This window comes from Meriones unguiculatus, chromosome 2, assembly GCF_030254825.1.
Source record: "Meriones unguiculatus strain TT.TT164.6M chromosome 2, Bangor_MerUng_6.1, whole genome shotgun sequence".
In the NCBI taxonomy this organism is placed as follows: Eukaryota; Metazoa; Chordata; class Mammalia; order Rodentia; family Muridae; genus Meriones; species Meriones unguiculatus.
In genome coordinates, this window is record NC_083350.1 from 38,781,300 (window position 1) to 38,799,049 (window position 17,750).

The 17,750-nt window shown below is 40.9% G+C and overlaps 1 protein-coding gene across 1 annotated transcript in view; it reads left to right on the forward strand.

Annotated features, from left to right (window-relative positions):
- Positions 1–2,885: 2,885 nt before the first annotated feature.
- Positions 2,886–17,750, forward strand: part of Dtwd2 (DTW domain containing 2) — a 52,516-nt gene continuing 37,651 nt past the window's right edge. Inside the window, exon 1 of the mRNA XM_021653900.2 lies at positions 2,886–3,151. Within this exon, the coding sequence (XP_021509575.1) occupies positions 2,934–3,151 (218 nt within the window). The 5' untranslated portion in view covers positions 2,886–2,933. The remainder of the gene's footprint in view (positions 3,152–17,750) is intronic.

Sequence of the window (17,750 nt, forward strand, 5' to 3'; positions counted from 1 at the left end):
AGAAAAGTTAGAATGATTAGCAAGGATCAGCCCACAGTTATTGGCTTTGAAGATGGAGGAAGGGGGCTCTGAGCCAAGAAATAACCTGTAGAAGTTGGGCACAGTAGATAACACTACACAAAAATAACCATAGGAACTGAATCCTGCCAACAACCCACAGCAAGAAATGCATTCTGTCTTAGATCCTCTGAAGGAATGCAGCCTGATTTGAAAACCATGTCCCAGTTCTCATATAAAGAAATGTAAGAGAATAAACTTGTGTTTTATTAAACCATTTTGTTTGTGGCAATTTGTTGAAGTAGCAGTGGAAAACAAAATGGCAAAAATGTCCAGTGTTTATTTTTATTTGAAGTTTATCCTCTGTTGGGCGTTCTCTCTGCTGGATTGGCAGCGTATGTAAGCCTTGCCATTACTGAGGCCCTTTCTTGAAATGTTCTCCTCTTTGTCTCACAACAGTGCTATGATATTAAGGTTGTCTTTAAACAACTATCATAGAAACCCTTGAGGGGAAGAAATATGAAGGTCTGGTTATTTACATAAAGTAACATTTAACTGCATTATCCTGCCACTAGTATATTGTTTCCCTTTAAAAGACATTTTACTCCCTGTCATAGTTATTGTTCTATTGCTGTGAAGAGACACTGTAACTTATAACTAAGACAACCTACCTCCACCTGCCAAAGCAACTCTTAAAAAGGAAAGCATTTAATTGTGAGCTTGCTTAAGTTTCAGGGGACCAATCCATTATCATTATGGCACTGGAGTAGTAGCCAAGAGCTACATCCTGATTTGCAGGCCTCAGGAAGTGAGAGGGAACTGGGCATGGCATGGGCTTTTGAAGCCTCAATACCTACCCTCTGTGACACACTTCCTCCAGCAAGCCACACCTACTCCAACAAGGGCCTCTGTCCTAATCCTTATCAAAATAGTGCCATTCCCTGATGGCGAAGCATTCAAATATATGAGCCCATGAAGGCCATTCGTATGCAAACCACCACTATCCTTCCATCCTAGCCTTTCCCAGGCAACTTATGGCTAATCTTGTGTTACCTTTGTGTGCTTTAAGCTGCACACATAGGTTTCCTCAGGCTGTGCTAGGTCAGAGCTTGGAACATGGGCATGAAGATGCATCTACACTTCCCGGAGGGAAAGATGCCTCTTCTGATTTTTTTCCCCCAGAATGAAAAATGTACTTCTTAGCTTGGTTTGTTTCAGAGTATTGCTGACTGAATCCCAGGTCTAACCCAAGCAAAGGACATGTGCTAACACTTTGTGAGCCCCAAGAGGTTCATGTGTTTGTTTATTAACTATTTAATTTTTTATTCTGGTCAACCTCTGGGAAGGTGGACTTATAGAGGTTTTTCTTTCAAAAGTAAAGATGAAGCGGGACTCATTTTTGGCAATGGAATAATGTACACCAGAAATAGAAATCTGAATGGGGCAGAGGTGGTAATGCAGATGAATTGCTGTATTCTGCATCATTTGAAGGTCAGAGCCAGTGGTCTGGTGTAAACTATTGAGAAAATTAATGGCTGTTAGCATATTTGACAGTGCAAAAAAAATCTTATCCAGCCTACTCATTCTTGTCTTGAAATGAGAGCAGGAACATCCTTTTATTTAAACACAGTCATTAGGAAATTTAATTTGGCAGTTTTTAAAAAAGCTACTTCTCCAATCTACATCTGTTGCCAGGTTTTCTTTATTTTCTGATTCACTCTCCATCCTACAGTGTCTGGGGTTTATTCATTTCTTAATTTTAACAGACATATGTACCAGTTTGTTTCCTACCCTACATCTATTCACCAGGTGGACCATTCCAGCCCTTTCCCCTTCTCTAAAAGCTATGCCTAAATAGAGGAAGGATACTGTTTTCAGGAGAGAAGAACTAAGAGTAGCTTAAGATACAATCCTGTATACTACTTTAATTTGATTTTAAGGTGACTGGAAAATCCAATGCTAAAATATACTATGAGAGATACAAAATTTTTTGTTACTCTTCCTGATTAAGCCTGGTCTACAAGTAGAGAGCATCGAGGCAGTTGTTACTGCAAAACAACTCAGGACTGATGAAAACCTAGTTTCTTTGTTTAAACGTATACTGATAGAATTAACATTAATCAGTGTTAACAAACAAATACAATCACTCATTTTCTGCAAGCAATGTTTCTACCTCCGTTACACTTTTATTTTTTGAGACAAGGGTTTCTCTGTGTAGCCTTGGCTGTCCTGGACTCACTTTGTAGACCAGGCTGGCCTCGAACTCAAGAGATCCGCCTGCCTCCTCTGTCCTCCAAGTGCTGGGATTACATGCGTGGGCTACCCGGCCCTTAACGACTTTTTAAAGCTTATCTTCCAAGCTCAAGTCCAGCACAGCCAAGGTTACATAGATAAACCCTGTCCTTGTTTGCAGTGTTCTTTCTCAACCATACAGTGCATATAATAGCCCGCTCTTATTGCCTGGTTCCAGGTACTCGGGAAGTTTAACACATCTTTTAACAACCATTAGGTGTCAAATGTGAGGTGGTATTCCCGATGGCTAGAGGAACCAGGAAGGCAAGGTAGGGGCTACGAGAACCCACAGTAAGTGGACCAATTTTCAGGGGTTGCAACCGCTCCTCTGCAGCCTTTGGCCCTCACGTTATCTCTGAAACACAGACAGCTGCACTGAGGTCTGTGTCCCGACGGCCTCCGGAGAGGACCTTCACCGATCCCAGCCTAACCATAGCGGTACAGCTATTCGGCCCCTGACTTCCTCCCTGCCTGCAGAAGAAGGACACTCACACTGACCAATGGGCTCCTTCGTTATGCCACGGGGCGGGACCGCACGGCTCCTCTGCGGTTCGCCCCTTACGTGACGTGCGTGCGTGGCGCAGACCCCCCCTTTCCCCAGCGCGTGGCGCCCCCCGGCGGCGGCCTGACTCCTAGCACCAGCCATGGAGCCGCAGGAAGGGGCGCGAACGCTCGGGGAGTCCGCGCTTCGGCCTCCTGGGGCCTCGGGGTCCCCGGCGCCGGACGGAGAGGAGCGACCCGAAGGCGGTGCACTGCAGGCGGCGGCTCCCGCGGCCTCGGAGGAGGACGGCGCGAGCGCCGACGGGCTGTGGGGGCTTCCGGTGGAGCGCGCCGAGCGCAGGCCGGAGTGCGGCCATTGCAGGTGAGCGCGGGGCCGGGGCGCGGTCTGCGCCTGCGCGGCCCGGGAGCTGCGGCGCCGCCTGCCGTCCAGGCGGACCCCGACGTGTCCGCCGCCGCTAGAGCCTTTCATGCAGGGCCGTAATTATTTACCGAACTTTCTGCAAGACTTATTAATTTTTTTTTGTTTGTTTCTCGACACAGAGTTTTCCTGAGTAACAGAGCTCTGGCCGCTCTGGAACTCGCTTTGTAGACCGGGATGGCCTCGAACCCCGAGAGATTCGCCTGCCTTGGCCTGCGGAGTGCGGGGGGGTAGGGGAGGTCGGGGGGAGTAATCAAAAGTGTGAGCCACCAAGCCCATCAAGACGTAGTTCTTTTCCCAGGAAATTTTAGAGTCTTTAATAAAAGGAACGCCGCAGGCGTAGTGGCATTAATACTTAATGAGGCTTAAGTGGGCTGGTTCTCGTAAAGTGTATTGGAGGAGAGATGGATGGGAGGAGAGGAACAAACAAAACGGCTGCTTGTATTGCATTAATAGTGTTTACTGAAAACCGGGTTTGTTATCTGAGTACTTGAGAGAAGGCAGAAAGACCAGGAGTTCAAGGTCATTCTCAGCTATCTAGCCAGTTGGAGGTTAGCCTGGGCTAGATGAGACCCTGTTTTTTTAAAAAAAAAAAAAATAAAATAAAATAAATTACTAGTGTGTCTGCTGTACACTGGCAGCAGTGAAGAATCTAGCAGTGAAGCTAGAGCTGGGCTAGCCGAAACTAGCTTTAGGGCCTAAGCAAGGGTCTGGCCTATTATGCTTTCTTAGGCATTGGGGATTGCATTAAAACCAGGAAAATTTCCCCCAAGTTAAATCGTGTTTAAATTTGTTGAAAATAAACTACCTGGCATCAGAGCCCCAGAAGTCATGATCCAGGTTGACAAAGTCAATCTGAACCCAGTTTTCATTGTCACCCCTTCCCAGTCTGCTTTCCTGTCTTCCTGACAGGAGCAGAGACGACCGAACTTCAGAGAACTGATTATAAATTCTCTTCTCTTTCGGACCGTACACACGTCCCACAGGCGATTTTACCCAGTTCCCTGGCAGATTATCATCTCTAATTCAGTCTCTACCTGGGGCCTTTTTCCTGAGCACATTTGCTTATTACTTATTGACTGCTCTGCTAATCACTGACAGTGAGGTGATCTGAGTTCACTTTCTTGCTAGATGCAGATAGTGAACCAGCAAGTAAGTGAACTACAGACTTGGGGGTGGGGGATGATGATGATAAGGAATTGGAAAGTTGGGGTAAAACCGAGTTGAGTGGTGTCAGGACCGCTCTCTTGGGTAACGCGATGAGGTAGGATGCCTTTACTACTTGAACACTTAGGATACTTTACCTTGAGTGCTTTGGCCTTCTACCAGAGGATGGACTGTCAGAATTCAGAGGATGGGTCTCAGTTGTAGGATACCTTCTTTTCTAGATGTACTTACCATTATGTGGCTGACAGTTTTCCAGCTCTACAGTAACGCAATATGCGTTCGGTAGGAACTGACCTTCAGATTTTGTCTTTTTTCTTTTCTTGGGTTTCGAAGTATGTGGCTCAGTAGAGAGCTGGGCAGCAGCCCTGAGCTGCAGTTCTGATAATCCTGCTGTCACCCCGGCACTCCTCATACCATAATGCTAAGTTACCTCACCTCCTTTACATGTATCAAATGCATCTCAAAGCAATATTCTTCTCAGTTCCTTCCTTCCATCCCCTCCCAGCATTCTGTGTCGCCTAGTGTGTCCTTGAACTTCTGATCCTCTGCCTCACTTCCTGGTTGCTGGAACTGTAGCATGAACCACCACACCCTACTTATGGAATGCTGGGGATAGGTATTCGGCAAATTTAATTTTTTTTTTTTTGTATAAAAAAAATACTTCCAAGGAAAATCATTAATTTTTTTTTTTTTCTGCTTACATAGAAAATATTTATTCTTGAAAGTGGTTTGTTCATAATATATGCACAAGCTGATTTATAAATTGTTATGTGAGCTAATCTTATGTTCAAAGTTGAGCGAAGATGATGTATGCCAAGAGGCATTTTCTCTCTTAATCTTAATTAACTCTTTAAAGAAGATTGACCAGTTAAAAATAAAACACATTAGAGCTTACTAAATGTTTATTTACTTCCCACAAGAAAAATAACAATTGCACTATTATACTCAGATAGATGCTTTCCTCAAAGAACATCAAACCATTTTAATTCCTTAAGTTAATTTGTCCCAAATTAATAATTTGTAGCATTAGTAGTGCTTATGGATTTAAGGATTATGTAATCAATATTCTAGTTAATAGTAATATTCTAGTTAATAACTTGGCATTATTTAAAAGGAGCTAATAAGTTACAAAGTATTTGAGAAAAAGTGTGTGTGTGTGTGTATATGTGTGTGTACATATGTACACCTGCCAGGCATGAGTATGGAGAAGAGGGGACAACTTTGTTTATATTTTCTTTCTTTCTCTCTTTCCATATTTAAGTGTGTTCCTGGGATGAAACTCAGGTTGGTAGGCTTTTGCAGGAAGAAAGTTTAGCTGCTGAGCCCTCTCACTGGCCTCACAGTTCTTTTTGTACATTTTTATCTAACATGACAACTTTGTGATTTGAATAGTGTTTTTCCCTTCTAAGTCTTTCTCTGTCTCTCTGTCTCTCTGTTTCTCTGTCTCTCTGTTTCTCTGTCTCTCTGTTTCTCTGTCTCTCTCTCTCTCTCTCTCTCTGTGTGTGTGTATGTGCATGCACGTGTGTGGAGAAGAGAGGAAAACCTTGGTGTTGGCCCTCACTGGTGGTTTTCTTTGCTGCATATGCCAGGCTAAGGGGGCCCTGAGTTGAGACTTTGAACTCCGCTATGGCGACTGACTTTATCAAGGCTGAGGGGATTTGAACTAAGGTCTTCTTCCTTGTGTGGCAAGTGCGTTACTCATTTATCTATCTATCTTGCGTCTTCAGTTTTTATAAACTGTCAGTGTCTGACGCTTAGTGACAGGTTAGCTGCTCTAGCTTTGATGTTTCTATTGCTGATGCACATAACAATGAGTCATATACAAATAAGCATACGGACCCTTAGCTTTCTTCTGCATGTGGTGCATATTTATAACAAAATGTTTCTTTGCCTTTTCTAATCCATAGATTGTTTTTTATTCCTTTGGCTATGGTCATTTTTAATTATTTTGAGATGAACCAATTTTATTACTGTTTTTTCAGTCAGGTTCTAGGATGACAGGTATGTCCCACCATGCCCAGTTCATTATTACACATTTTAAGGTCAAGCTCTTAATCTGCTGATCTTTTTTCTGCTTATGGTCAGATTCTCATTGGTGGCTCCTTCCTTTTCAATTGGGAAGGCAGATTTGAAGGTAGTACTGATAACTATTTAATTTTTTCCTCTATTGAGGATTTTTTCTTTTCTTTTCTTTTTTCTTTCTTTTTTTTTCAATTCTGTTGGAAGCCTACTGAAAAAAAGAAAAGAGGGAACAGTGGAACGGAATAAGTAAAAGTTTTAGGAAAATTCAAGGAAAAATCCAGAAACAAATACATCATTATACAGCACAGCATTAAAGAATGAACAAGGGTTCTTGGAGTACAATAGACCAAGAGTGAGCCTAAATTTGAAATCTCCATTCTGTCCCAGTGTCTTCCATCAGCCCTGTTTATGATCAGTGGCCCATCTGTCTTCTGTCTGTTATCTGTGTCTTTGTGTTTGCTTATGTGGGTAAGTCTTTGACAGACTTACCTTTGTTTTTGAGTTGGGGTAACATATTGAGAGAATGTCCACCATTGTAACTGTTAAAAGTTTGCATTCTGTGGTGGTTTGATGAGAATGGCCCCTATAGTCTCAGATTTGAATGTGGACTGTTGGTAGACTGTTCAGGACTAGGAAGCATGGAATTGTTGGAGGAGGAGTATTACCGGGCTTTGAGGTTTTAAAAGCCCAAACCAGTCTCAGTCACATTTTCTCGCTGCCTTACGCTTGTGCGTCAGATCTAAAGCCACTGCTCCAGCACCATGCCTGCTGCCTACTGCTTTGCTCTGCGCCGCGATGGTCATGGACCCTAACCCGCTGGAACTATAAGCAAGCCCTCAATTACATATTTTCACCTTGGTAATGGAACAGTAACTAAGACACATTCTGTGGCATTAGAACTATAGTGTTTTATAGTTAAGTATTTTGTAAACCCAGAGCCTGTTTATCATAGTATAAACTTCGTGTCTTAGGTTTCTGTTGCTGTGATAAAACACCATGACCAAAGCAGCTTGGGAGGAAAGAGCTTATTTCAGTTTACACTTCAGTCAGGGTGGCAGGTCAGGGCAGGAACCTGTAGGCAGGAGTTGTTGCAGAGGTCATGGAGGAGTGCTGCACATTGGCTTGCTCCTCACAGCTTGCTCAGCCTGTTTTCTTATATAATCTAGGCCACCTTTTCTGCTGTAGCACTACCCACCATAGGCGGACTCCTTCCACATCAACCCTGAATCGAGAAAATGCCACCTAGACTTGCCTACAGGCCAGTCTAATGGAGGCATGTTCCAATGGAGGCATTTTTCCAACTGAAATTCCTTTTCCCAGATGACCTTGGCTTCAGTCAAGTTAAAAACTAACCAGAGTACTCTGTCGCTAATGATTTTCCACTTCCCCCTTTCAAGGACTCTAGTAACTTGTTTCCTTTCAATTATGACAAAAAAGTAAAAATTTGACACATATATGGGATCTCATATAATACTTTAGTGCATGTAAGCATTCTAAATGTTTAAATCAGCATAAAATACTTTCTCAGTCTTTATGACAGATACCTTCAAAAGGCTTTCTAGTGTTTTGAAATGCACCATAAACTATCATTATCCATATTCCCAAGGTTATGATGGTCTTCCGGCTTGCTTTATTTTCCGTGACTTTGATGCTTTTGAAGGATACTGGTCAGTTACTATGTAGACTGTTGTTTAGTTTGCATTTGACTCATGGTTAGGATAAGATAACACATTTTTTGAAAGGATAACAACTGTAAAGCAGTATGTCCTTAGCATCCCCCCTTTAGAGTTTCATAACAGGGAGCTTATTAAAAGGATGAGTTGTGTGTATGTGTGTTTGCGCGTGTACCTGTATGTGCATGTACATGCTGAATGTTCCTGGGGGTCATAGGACATTATCAAGCTTGGAGGCAAGTGCCTTTATCTTCTGAACTCTTCATCCTGGCACAGGGGCTGCTTACAAAAAATTAAATATGGATGTGTTGCTTGATTGTATTTCTGTGCACCATGTGCCTGTGCCTGCCTGGCTGGTGTCAGAGGAGGCCAGAAGAGGGCATCAGAGTCTCTGGAACTGGAGTTACAGTTGTGAGCTGCCGGCCATGTCAGTGCTGAGAACTGAATCCAGGTCCTCCGGAAGAGTAGCAGGTCGCCTTACCTGATGAACAGTCTTTCCTGTCTCACTGTTAACTTTCTTTATACATTTTAGTATCTATCTATCTGTAAAATTTTATATGTACCTATTAAAACACTATAAAAATTATTAGAATTGATGACCTCAGATACAAACTGGAAAATTAAACTGATTCATAAAAACTTTTGCTCCTTTGTAGTAACTCTTAGCTTAAAATAACACTGTACAGTTAAAGAAAAATACTTTCTTTCTATATTTTAGCTAATTTTTTATCTATTTTAAAAAAACTCAGTTACTCTCTTAAACAATATGTTAAACTTCATGAAAAACAAAGACAAGTATACAAATTAACATAGCCCTACCCAGGGCTGGAGTCATCACCATCACTGCCCATCAGCGTCTGTCTTGTCCCACTGGAAGTCTTCCTGCAGTAACATACCGTGTCTGTTATGTGCTGTGTTACTCTGGCTTTTCTCAAAGTGGTGTCATTCTTTTTAGAAACGTGCCCATGTTGGTTAGCTGCCACCACCACCACTGTGGCTGCTTTCCTCCTCCCACTCCTCCTCCTTTTCCTCCTCTCCCTCCTCCCCCTCCTTTCCTCCCTCTCCTTCTCCTCTTCTTTTTTCACTTCAATCCTGGATTTCCTTAATAGTAGATAAAGTACTCTGACTCTTCTCTTAATGAAAACCATGAGGTTGGTACTTCGGCTTTTCAGGAAGTGTTTTTAGTTATTTTGCAACATAGTGACCAACACAGAAATTAGGCTCAGTTATTTGGCTACACATTAGGGAATCCAGTACCTAAGTACAACAACAGAGGCATCAGAACAAAGCTGCCTCACACTTGACCAGCAGTGGTGATAATTCCTGATTCCCTCCACATTACTTTTGTCACTGTGATAGCCAGCTTAAAAGGGGAAAGGTTGCAGTTTCATGTTTTTGTTTTGCTTTTGGTCTTATATATTGGTGAGGCAGAACATGATGGCTAGGAGAGCAAAGTCGCTGGTTCATGGTGAGTAGGAGGTGGAGAAGCTGAGAGAAATTAGCTGGAGACAGGAAAAGTCTTTCAAAACCATTACCCCACCTCCTTCCTCCCAACTGTGTCCTACATGCCAAAAGCCCACTCAGCTGAGAATGATGAGTTAGTGCATTGCTGAAGTTGGGGCACTCAATATGCACAGACCTCTCTTGAGTCTGGCAGCTAGCAACTAAACCTTCATACCACGACAACCTTCTCCGCAGTCATTAGTATGTGGGATATAGGTGACACTAGTTGGACATGATCATAATGGGCCCATCTTCTAGTGCCGTCCGTAGCCTTTGACAGACGGGATTGGGCCAAAACAGAGACAACTGGAATTTTCTAAGGACTGTGGTCTGTAATAGTTGTACATTCTGTAAGATTCTCTTGATTTCCGTACTTAGTGTTTCTTTATTGTGCCTACCCCCTGAATACAAAGGAAGCATATGCTTACTGGAAAAAGCTACACATTGCCGGATCTTAGAGTGGAACATACGGAACACTCATACCGTCCCATGACAACCAGTACTTACTCACGTATGCCAAGTGACTGTCCACTGACTAAAAAAAAAACCTTTTTATTTTATTGTGTGAGTGTTTTGCCTGCATGTATATCTGTGTACAACATCCATGCCTGGTGCCTGTGGAGGCTGGGAGAAGGCATCAGGTTCCCTGGAACAGGAGCGACACACATTGTAAGCTCCTAGGTGGGTTCTGGGAATTGAACCTGGATCTTCCGTTCTTAAGCAGTGAGCCATCTCTCCAGCCCGTCTACTTGACTTCCATGCCAAGTAGACTTTAATTCTAAAGATTGATCCCCAGGGTCTTAAGCATGCTAGGCAAGTGCCCTACTGCTCACAACACCTACAGCTTTTTTTCTTACATTTTTTATTGCTCTTGTAAATTTGCCAGAATGCTAGACACGCAGCTGAATCCTGCTATATGTGTAGGATTTAAGGTGGCATCGTGGAATTTTGATACTGTTAAGGTAGTTTTCTGGGCCAGACTCCCAATGGTTTCAATCTGTGGTTGACATCACCATGAGTTTCAGCTGAGAAAATGTAGGTGTGTGTATGGAGCACAATGCAAGTAAGGGATGAAGTATTAGGAGACAGCTGTCCCAGCAATCATGGCTTCCCAGCCTTAGTGTTGCAAACCACCACAACTTGGAAACTGAAGACAACAGAACTTTGTTCTCATACTTTAGGGGTCAGGACTTGGAACTAAAACTATCACTGTTGCTGGCTCTGTCTGGGATCTTGGGGGGGGAGTAGTTCCTTGTTTCTCTCTTTGAGCTGTTAGCAAGTCTTGATGTTGTTTGATTAGTGGCCACCTCTCTTTGATCATCGTCCCTTTTCTCGTGACAGCCATTCTAAGTCATCCTAGACTGATCTCATTTTAAAAATCTTAATTACATTTGTAAAGATCTGATATTCAAATAACGTCACATTCACAGATGTTAGGGATTAAATTACATTGTTCAACTCATACAGTCTAATACTTCTCATATTTCCCTGGATGGCTCAGAGGTTAAGAGCACTGGCTGCTCTTCCAGAGGTCCTGAGTTCAATTCCCAGCAACCACGCGGTGGCTCATAACCATCTATAAAGAGATCTGGCGCCCTCTTCTGGCACACAGGTATATGTGCAGACAGAATATTGTATACATAATAAATAAATCTTTAAAAAAAAAGAAGCAAAACTCCTTAAAAAAAAAAAGAATTTAAGATCACCAATATTTTTACCTGTTTAAGGGTAATATTTATACTAAGCAACCTTGAGAGATGAGATCTTTGTCCCCGGAAAGGTTTATAAATCTTGTTTCTCCTCTGTATTATAACCCACTGATCACCCACTTTATTCTTCTGAGACTTGGGGAAGAGGGGGACTGCTGTGAACATTTGGGGTCCTGATAGCACCACAAATAATACAGTAAGATGCATTGCCACTGACTCAGAACTCTTCTGTTAGACTCGCTGGCTTCCAGTGTGGTAAAAACTCAGACATGGCCAGGAGGGTATTGTGTTGTCAGATTCTTGGGTGCTGTAATTCCGTGGGCAGAACATTCCTGGAATTTCATCCAGACCATGTGATTTAGACTCAGAAAGGACTTTACCCTGTGTCTAACTCAATTATTACCATTGAAGGATCAAAAGGGTAGCACCTGAGCCCGGAATAAAAGATGTTGAGAATGGCCAGGCTTGTCTCCAGAAACAGATAACTAGCTGGGTTTTTACATATAGGGAAGAGAAGACCTCTCTGAGTAGGGGACCCAGTGCTACTTAGTGACTCAGTTTCCAAAAGCTGTCCATGTCTTAGAATCTGGATAGACATGAATCAGGAGTGGTTTTTCTTGAGGAAGAACAGGTGTCATGACTGAGTTTAAATTGCTCTAGCCTTCTGTGAAGTGGGTTTAAGCCTCAGCTCATTCTTCAGTTGTAACTCTAAGTAAACAACTCAGATGTTGTGTTATGCAAATGTTTGTCATATGGCACCTTTCATTAAGCCAGGTCCTGGCAGGATGAAGATGAATGGAACTTGGCTGTTATCATCGGCAGCCTCCAGGGGAGAAACACATAAGGCAGCAATTGTGATGTAGCATGATTGATGAGATTGAGGAGCACAAAGCAGGGTGGAAGGACTTACTACTTGGAGCTACTTAAGCTAATCTTTGTTACCTGTTTGTTTGTTTGTTTGTTTGTTTTTCACTGCTGTTGCTGTCATGAATTTTCATGGTTCTGTACTAATGTAGTTGTTTCCCAGTTTGCATTTCATCATCAGTCCAATTCTCAGCACTTTATTCTTTTCCTGGAGCTCTGTGCTTGTATTGCAGGTGAGGGAAGGGCTGTAGACTCATGAGCACACTGCCCAAAGGCCTGCAGCTTAATCCTCAGCCTGCCGATTTGTGTCTTTCTCTGCCACTCCATAAATATCCCCTCCTTGTTGTCCAGAACTGTTCCTTCTAAACAGTTATTTTTGTTTGACTCTTTACCTTTTTTCCCCCTTTGAGAATCTTTTTCCTTATCCCTGCTGTATGAAATCCTACTACATCTCAGGGTGCAACTTAATTGTTATGAAAGCAATTTCTGTCCTTTGTGTTTTTTTCCATTTTTGAACACACCCTTTTTCTCCTCCCCTCCTGCTCTCCCTTCTCCCTCTTCTTTTTTCCTTTGCATATATGTGTATAATGTGTGTATGATATATGTATGTGTGTATGTTTGTGAGTGTGGGTATGCATGTGCTACAGTGCATGTGTCAGAGGTCAGAGGACAATCATGAGTGTAGGTCCTCGCCTTCCACTGTTTGAGACAGGGTCTCTTTGTTTGCTGCTGACCTGCAAGCTTCCCTCCTGTCTCTTTTTCCCTTTTCACCTTAGGAGCAATGGGATTATAGATGTGTGGTACTGTGCCTGGCTTTATGTGGGTTCTCTGTCTATCAACTCAAGCCCTCAACCTGGTATAGTAAGTGCTTATTTTTGTTTGTTTGTTTTTAAAGACTTGTAGCCATTTTATACTAGTTTTGTGGATGTTTGGACATTGGCCTTTTTTATACTTCTCTTACAGTGTTCAAGGTTTATCTCCAGCTGTTCTAGTTCAGGTGCTATCAGTGTAGGGTCTAAAACAGTTTAGATAAAGTTATACTTTAAAACTTTATGAGCATCAGACATATGGACTCCATACAATGCACTAATTAAAGACATTTGTTTGGTGTGAGAGCTGTTGTGGCTCCTGCTGTATTTTCTTTTAAGGAAGTTAATAACCTATGTGAGCCTCCTGTTTTTACCTAAGGTAAGAGTGATGCTACTCCCTTTACAGGTAAAACATTTGTATTGCATCTGTAACATAAAAAGTGTATGACAGATGTTAACATTCTCCCTGTTTACCTTCTCTTCCTCCTCTCTTTTACTTCCTATACCGTTTCCCTTTTCTTATGAAATGTCACCCTTTTTATCATTTATAAATCAGTGCCTTTTGCTGGTATTCAGCTTCTTTATTGCTAGGATTTTTTTTTTTCCAAATCCAGAGTCTAAGGTACATTATTAATTTTTGTTAATCTGTGACACCTTAAGGCAATTACCCCTCCCTGGAGGTGTTCAGCAGGTCTTCACTCAAAGAAATGCTGAGTTGGTCAGAACTACTTAAATCAATCAAACAAACAAAAACACTTTTTGGGTGAGAAGACTTCAAATCCATGGGTAATTCATTATACAGTCTTCTCATACAGTAAACTAACACTAAACTACACCTTAAAATACTCTATTTAGTTCAAGAAAAATCTCAATTCCCTTTATATTTTATGAGGAAATAGACATTTCTTAAATAAAATTAAGAAAATATGAAAACCCAGTAATACAGGCAGTTTTTAGATAAGAGATAATGAAAGAATAAAGAAATGACTTTTCCTAGTAACATGATCCTCTCAATCTATGCTGTTCTTTGGGAAATAGCTCTGCTTTTAACCTTTGACTCCTTGCTTGTGAGAATGGATGTTTCTCCCTTTAATTAGCCTGTGGGAGAGAACATGGGCTTCTGCTGTACAGAGGGAGGCTTGCTTCATGTCATGTAGGGCTGGAGACGTGGCCCAGCAGCACTTTTTTAGCATGCACAGGGCCTGGGTTTGATCTTCAGTGCTAGAAGAAAATAAAGAGGGGTATGTGGATTTTTAAAATTTATTCAGTTATTATTTAGTCAATATCTAGAATCTGATAAATAATAAATACCTGATGGCATATAAAATGACTAAAATTTGCTTCCTTTAGAAATAATGGAAGAAAACATGTATATTTAAGAAAAATTATGGAACTATAGAAGAATTGTTTGCAGAGGGGACACTGATTAATTTGCCACTAAGATAGCTACTTGCCTTTTTTTTTTTCTTTTTGTTAGGCATCATTGTGGATGCATGCTACATGAGAGCCCTCTTATTCACGTACTCCAGACTGGTCCGTCTGTCCGTCCATCCATCCACCCATCCATGCATGCATCCATCCATCCATCATCATGTACTATCTGTGTATGATCCATCAATCTGTTTTTCTTAAAAGATCAGAAAGTAAATTATAGCTAAATATGGATGATACTAAGGTTCTCAGTTCTTTGTTGGTTTCTCTTTTTGTCCTGTTAGTGTGGTGTATGGGCTTTGTATAGTTGCTCTGGCAGTTTGAGTGAAAATGGTCCCATAGGTTCATATGTCTGAATAGTTGGTCCCTGTCAGTTTGGAAGGATTAGGAAGTGTGGCCTTGTTGAAGAGTATATCACTTCGGGCAGGTTTTACCATTTGCCTCTTTTCCTCGTGGTTTTCTTTCAGCGTGAGCTCTCGGCCGCTTCAGTGCCATGCCTGCTTACCAGCTCTCCTCGTGAAGGTCATGGACTCTAACCCTTGAAAACGCAAGCCTCAAATTAAATGATTTCTTTTATGAATTGCCTTGGTCATGGTGTCTCTTTGCAGCAATAGAAATGTAACTAAGACAGGTTTTATATATGTCATCATTGGATGCAGGGCTTTTGGTTTAAGAGGCATCTATCCCCAGAAAGCTTATTTATTACAGTAGTACTCACTACGACATTTAAAAGTTAAGGATCTGATAGTAAGAACAAACTTACATCCATTGTTATACTAGAAGTTTTTTGATTACATTCTATAGATGAGTAAAAATTAGTATATATTTCTAATTGATATATTTACTTATAATTACATACATTTTATTTAAACATACATAAAATTGATTAAAAAGATAAGATAATATTGAAAATTTATTTTTGATAATGATAGTAAAGTGTTTTATCATTTATTACTTTATAATTAAGTGAGGCCTACCATAGACAAGAGTATGATGTAAATTCATAGTACATACGCTCTTGCTTATTTCTCCACTGCTGTAGGCATGCTTTCTAGGGCAGGTGTTTGAAAATATCAAGATACTATTCTTCTTGAAGAGTTTCTACCTCTCTTACAGTAGTATTTTTTTGTCTTAAACTATGTTTTTAATTGACAGAGTATTTTTACATACCGTCCCATCTCCCTCCAGCTGCTCTCAGGCACCTTCCTTCTGACCCCTCCCGTTGCCCTCCCACTCCCAGCCTCTTTTTCTTTGATTACTAGTGAATAGCCTCTTTTTCTTTGATTATTACTGACATATGTGTATATATATGTACAAATATATAAATACAACTTTCTGATTCATGTTGTTGTTTATGTGTATATGGTTTCAGAGCTGAACACTGCATTGGACAACCAATAAGCGAGCTCATTCTTGAAAAAGGCTAATTATTCTTTTCCTAGAAGTCATTAATTGCTAGTAGTTCTTTGTCTTTGGGTGGGACCTTGTGAAAAATTTCTCCTTCCACATTGATATGTACATTGATGCTGCCATTGTTGTAGTCTTGTTTATGCAGCCATTGCTAGTACAGACTTTCACAGTGGACCTCCTGGTATTCTGGCTGTTACATTCTGCACATTCTTCCTCAGTGTTTTCAGAGCCACGATGTTAGGAGCTATGATGTAGCTGTGTCCGTTGGTGCTGGGCTCCCCATGATCTGTTATCTCCATGTGTGTCCAGCTGTGGTTTTCTGTGGTGCTCTGCATTTGCTATAAAGAGAGGCATCTGTGATGTGGAGTATGCACTTATCTGTGGGCAGAAAGATAAGATTTATAATGTAGTAAGGGATTATGCTGGTCTAACAAATGGCAGTAGTAGATCTTTTCCTATGTCCATGACCTCACTAGCCCCAGGAAGCTGCCTAGGTTTCTAGTACCAGGCTTGATTTCTCCCCTGTGAGTCCAATTAGACAGCTTACAATAGTAATTTTTTTAATGTTTTTTTCTCAACTCCTATAGTCAGTTATAAAAGAATCCAGTAAGAATAACAGCTTGGGGGGGTCAGTATATGAGAACATTATAGTTACTTAAATATGAAATAGTCACATATGGAAGAGGTTACACATGTATGGGATGAAAATTTGTAATACATTAAATGTTTAAACAGGTCTTTGTCTTTTTACTGGTCAAGCTGAGTCTAAAAATCCAATGACTAGCATTCATCTTCTAGGTTATTTTAGTTCTTTAAAAGGCAGTAGGAATAATGGGGAGCTGACAAGACGGCTCAGCAGTTAAGTGTGTATGTTGCTATTCCAGGGGAGCTGCATTTGTTTCCAGTGCCCACAGTACCCATCACAGTGCCCACAGATGCCTATAATTCCAGTTCCAAGTGACCTGACAACCTCGTTTGGTCTCTTTGGCTTGGGCATGCAGAACACATACAGACATGCAAGCATATGCACACACATAAATAAAAGTGAATAAATCTATTTAAAAAACAACAGCAGAGGGCACTGTGGGATTTAGTTTTCAACGCATGTTTTAAAATGAAGAAGCTGTTGTCATTTTTGTGTGTGCTCTCTGCAGACTTCAGGTAATGCTGTAAAGAGCTATGGAGTTCTTAATCCCTCCTTTGAGAATATTAAGAAAAATTGGTGTGTTTTGGAAAGTTTGAATTAAACTTTTTCTGGGGTGGGTTTGCATTTGTGTTTTTTTAGTTAGTAAAAATCCTTTAAAATAGTAATTATTGCAAATCTGTCATACATCTTTAAAGTTTACTTATGTGAGATTATCTTGATTAAAATCAGTACTGTAACAGGAAAAGCTTTCAGTGAATATTATGTAAGGATTTAATAGTTAGGTTTTGAAAGCCGTTCTTGTGGGTCCTAGCATCTCAGATCCATGTCAGATGTAATGGCATTAGCCCACAGGCTGTGTGTCAGAGGGAGTGCTTGGAGTGACAGGTTACCTGGCACTGCCACACTCACTGAGGAGGTGTACCAGTCTGTGTCTGACAGGTAGCCTACACATCCACCCTGTATCACTAGTGAGAAACAAAGAAAAAGCTTACTTCATTCAGGTCCCTTAGGGAATTTCCTTGTAGGTTCCATTCATATTTTTAAGACTATAATTAAAAATTATTGGGTTATATAGATTTTTAACGAAGATAACCTCTAATGAATGGAAAAACAATAATGTGTTTACAATGCATTATAAATGAAGTAAATGGAAAATTCAGCTCTTTGCTCATTCTATTATAGTTAGATATGCAGCATATATTAAAATAGGAATTGATTGAACTTATATTTAATATATTTTACAGGTATGAATTTTTGTTTAATGTATTATGCATTCAAAATATAATATATCTTTCAGGCTTTAGTTTA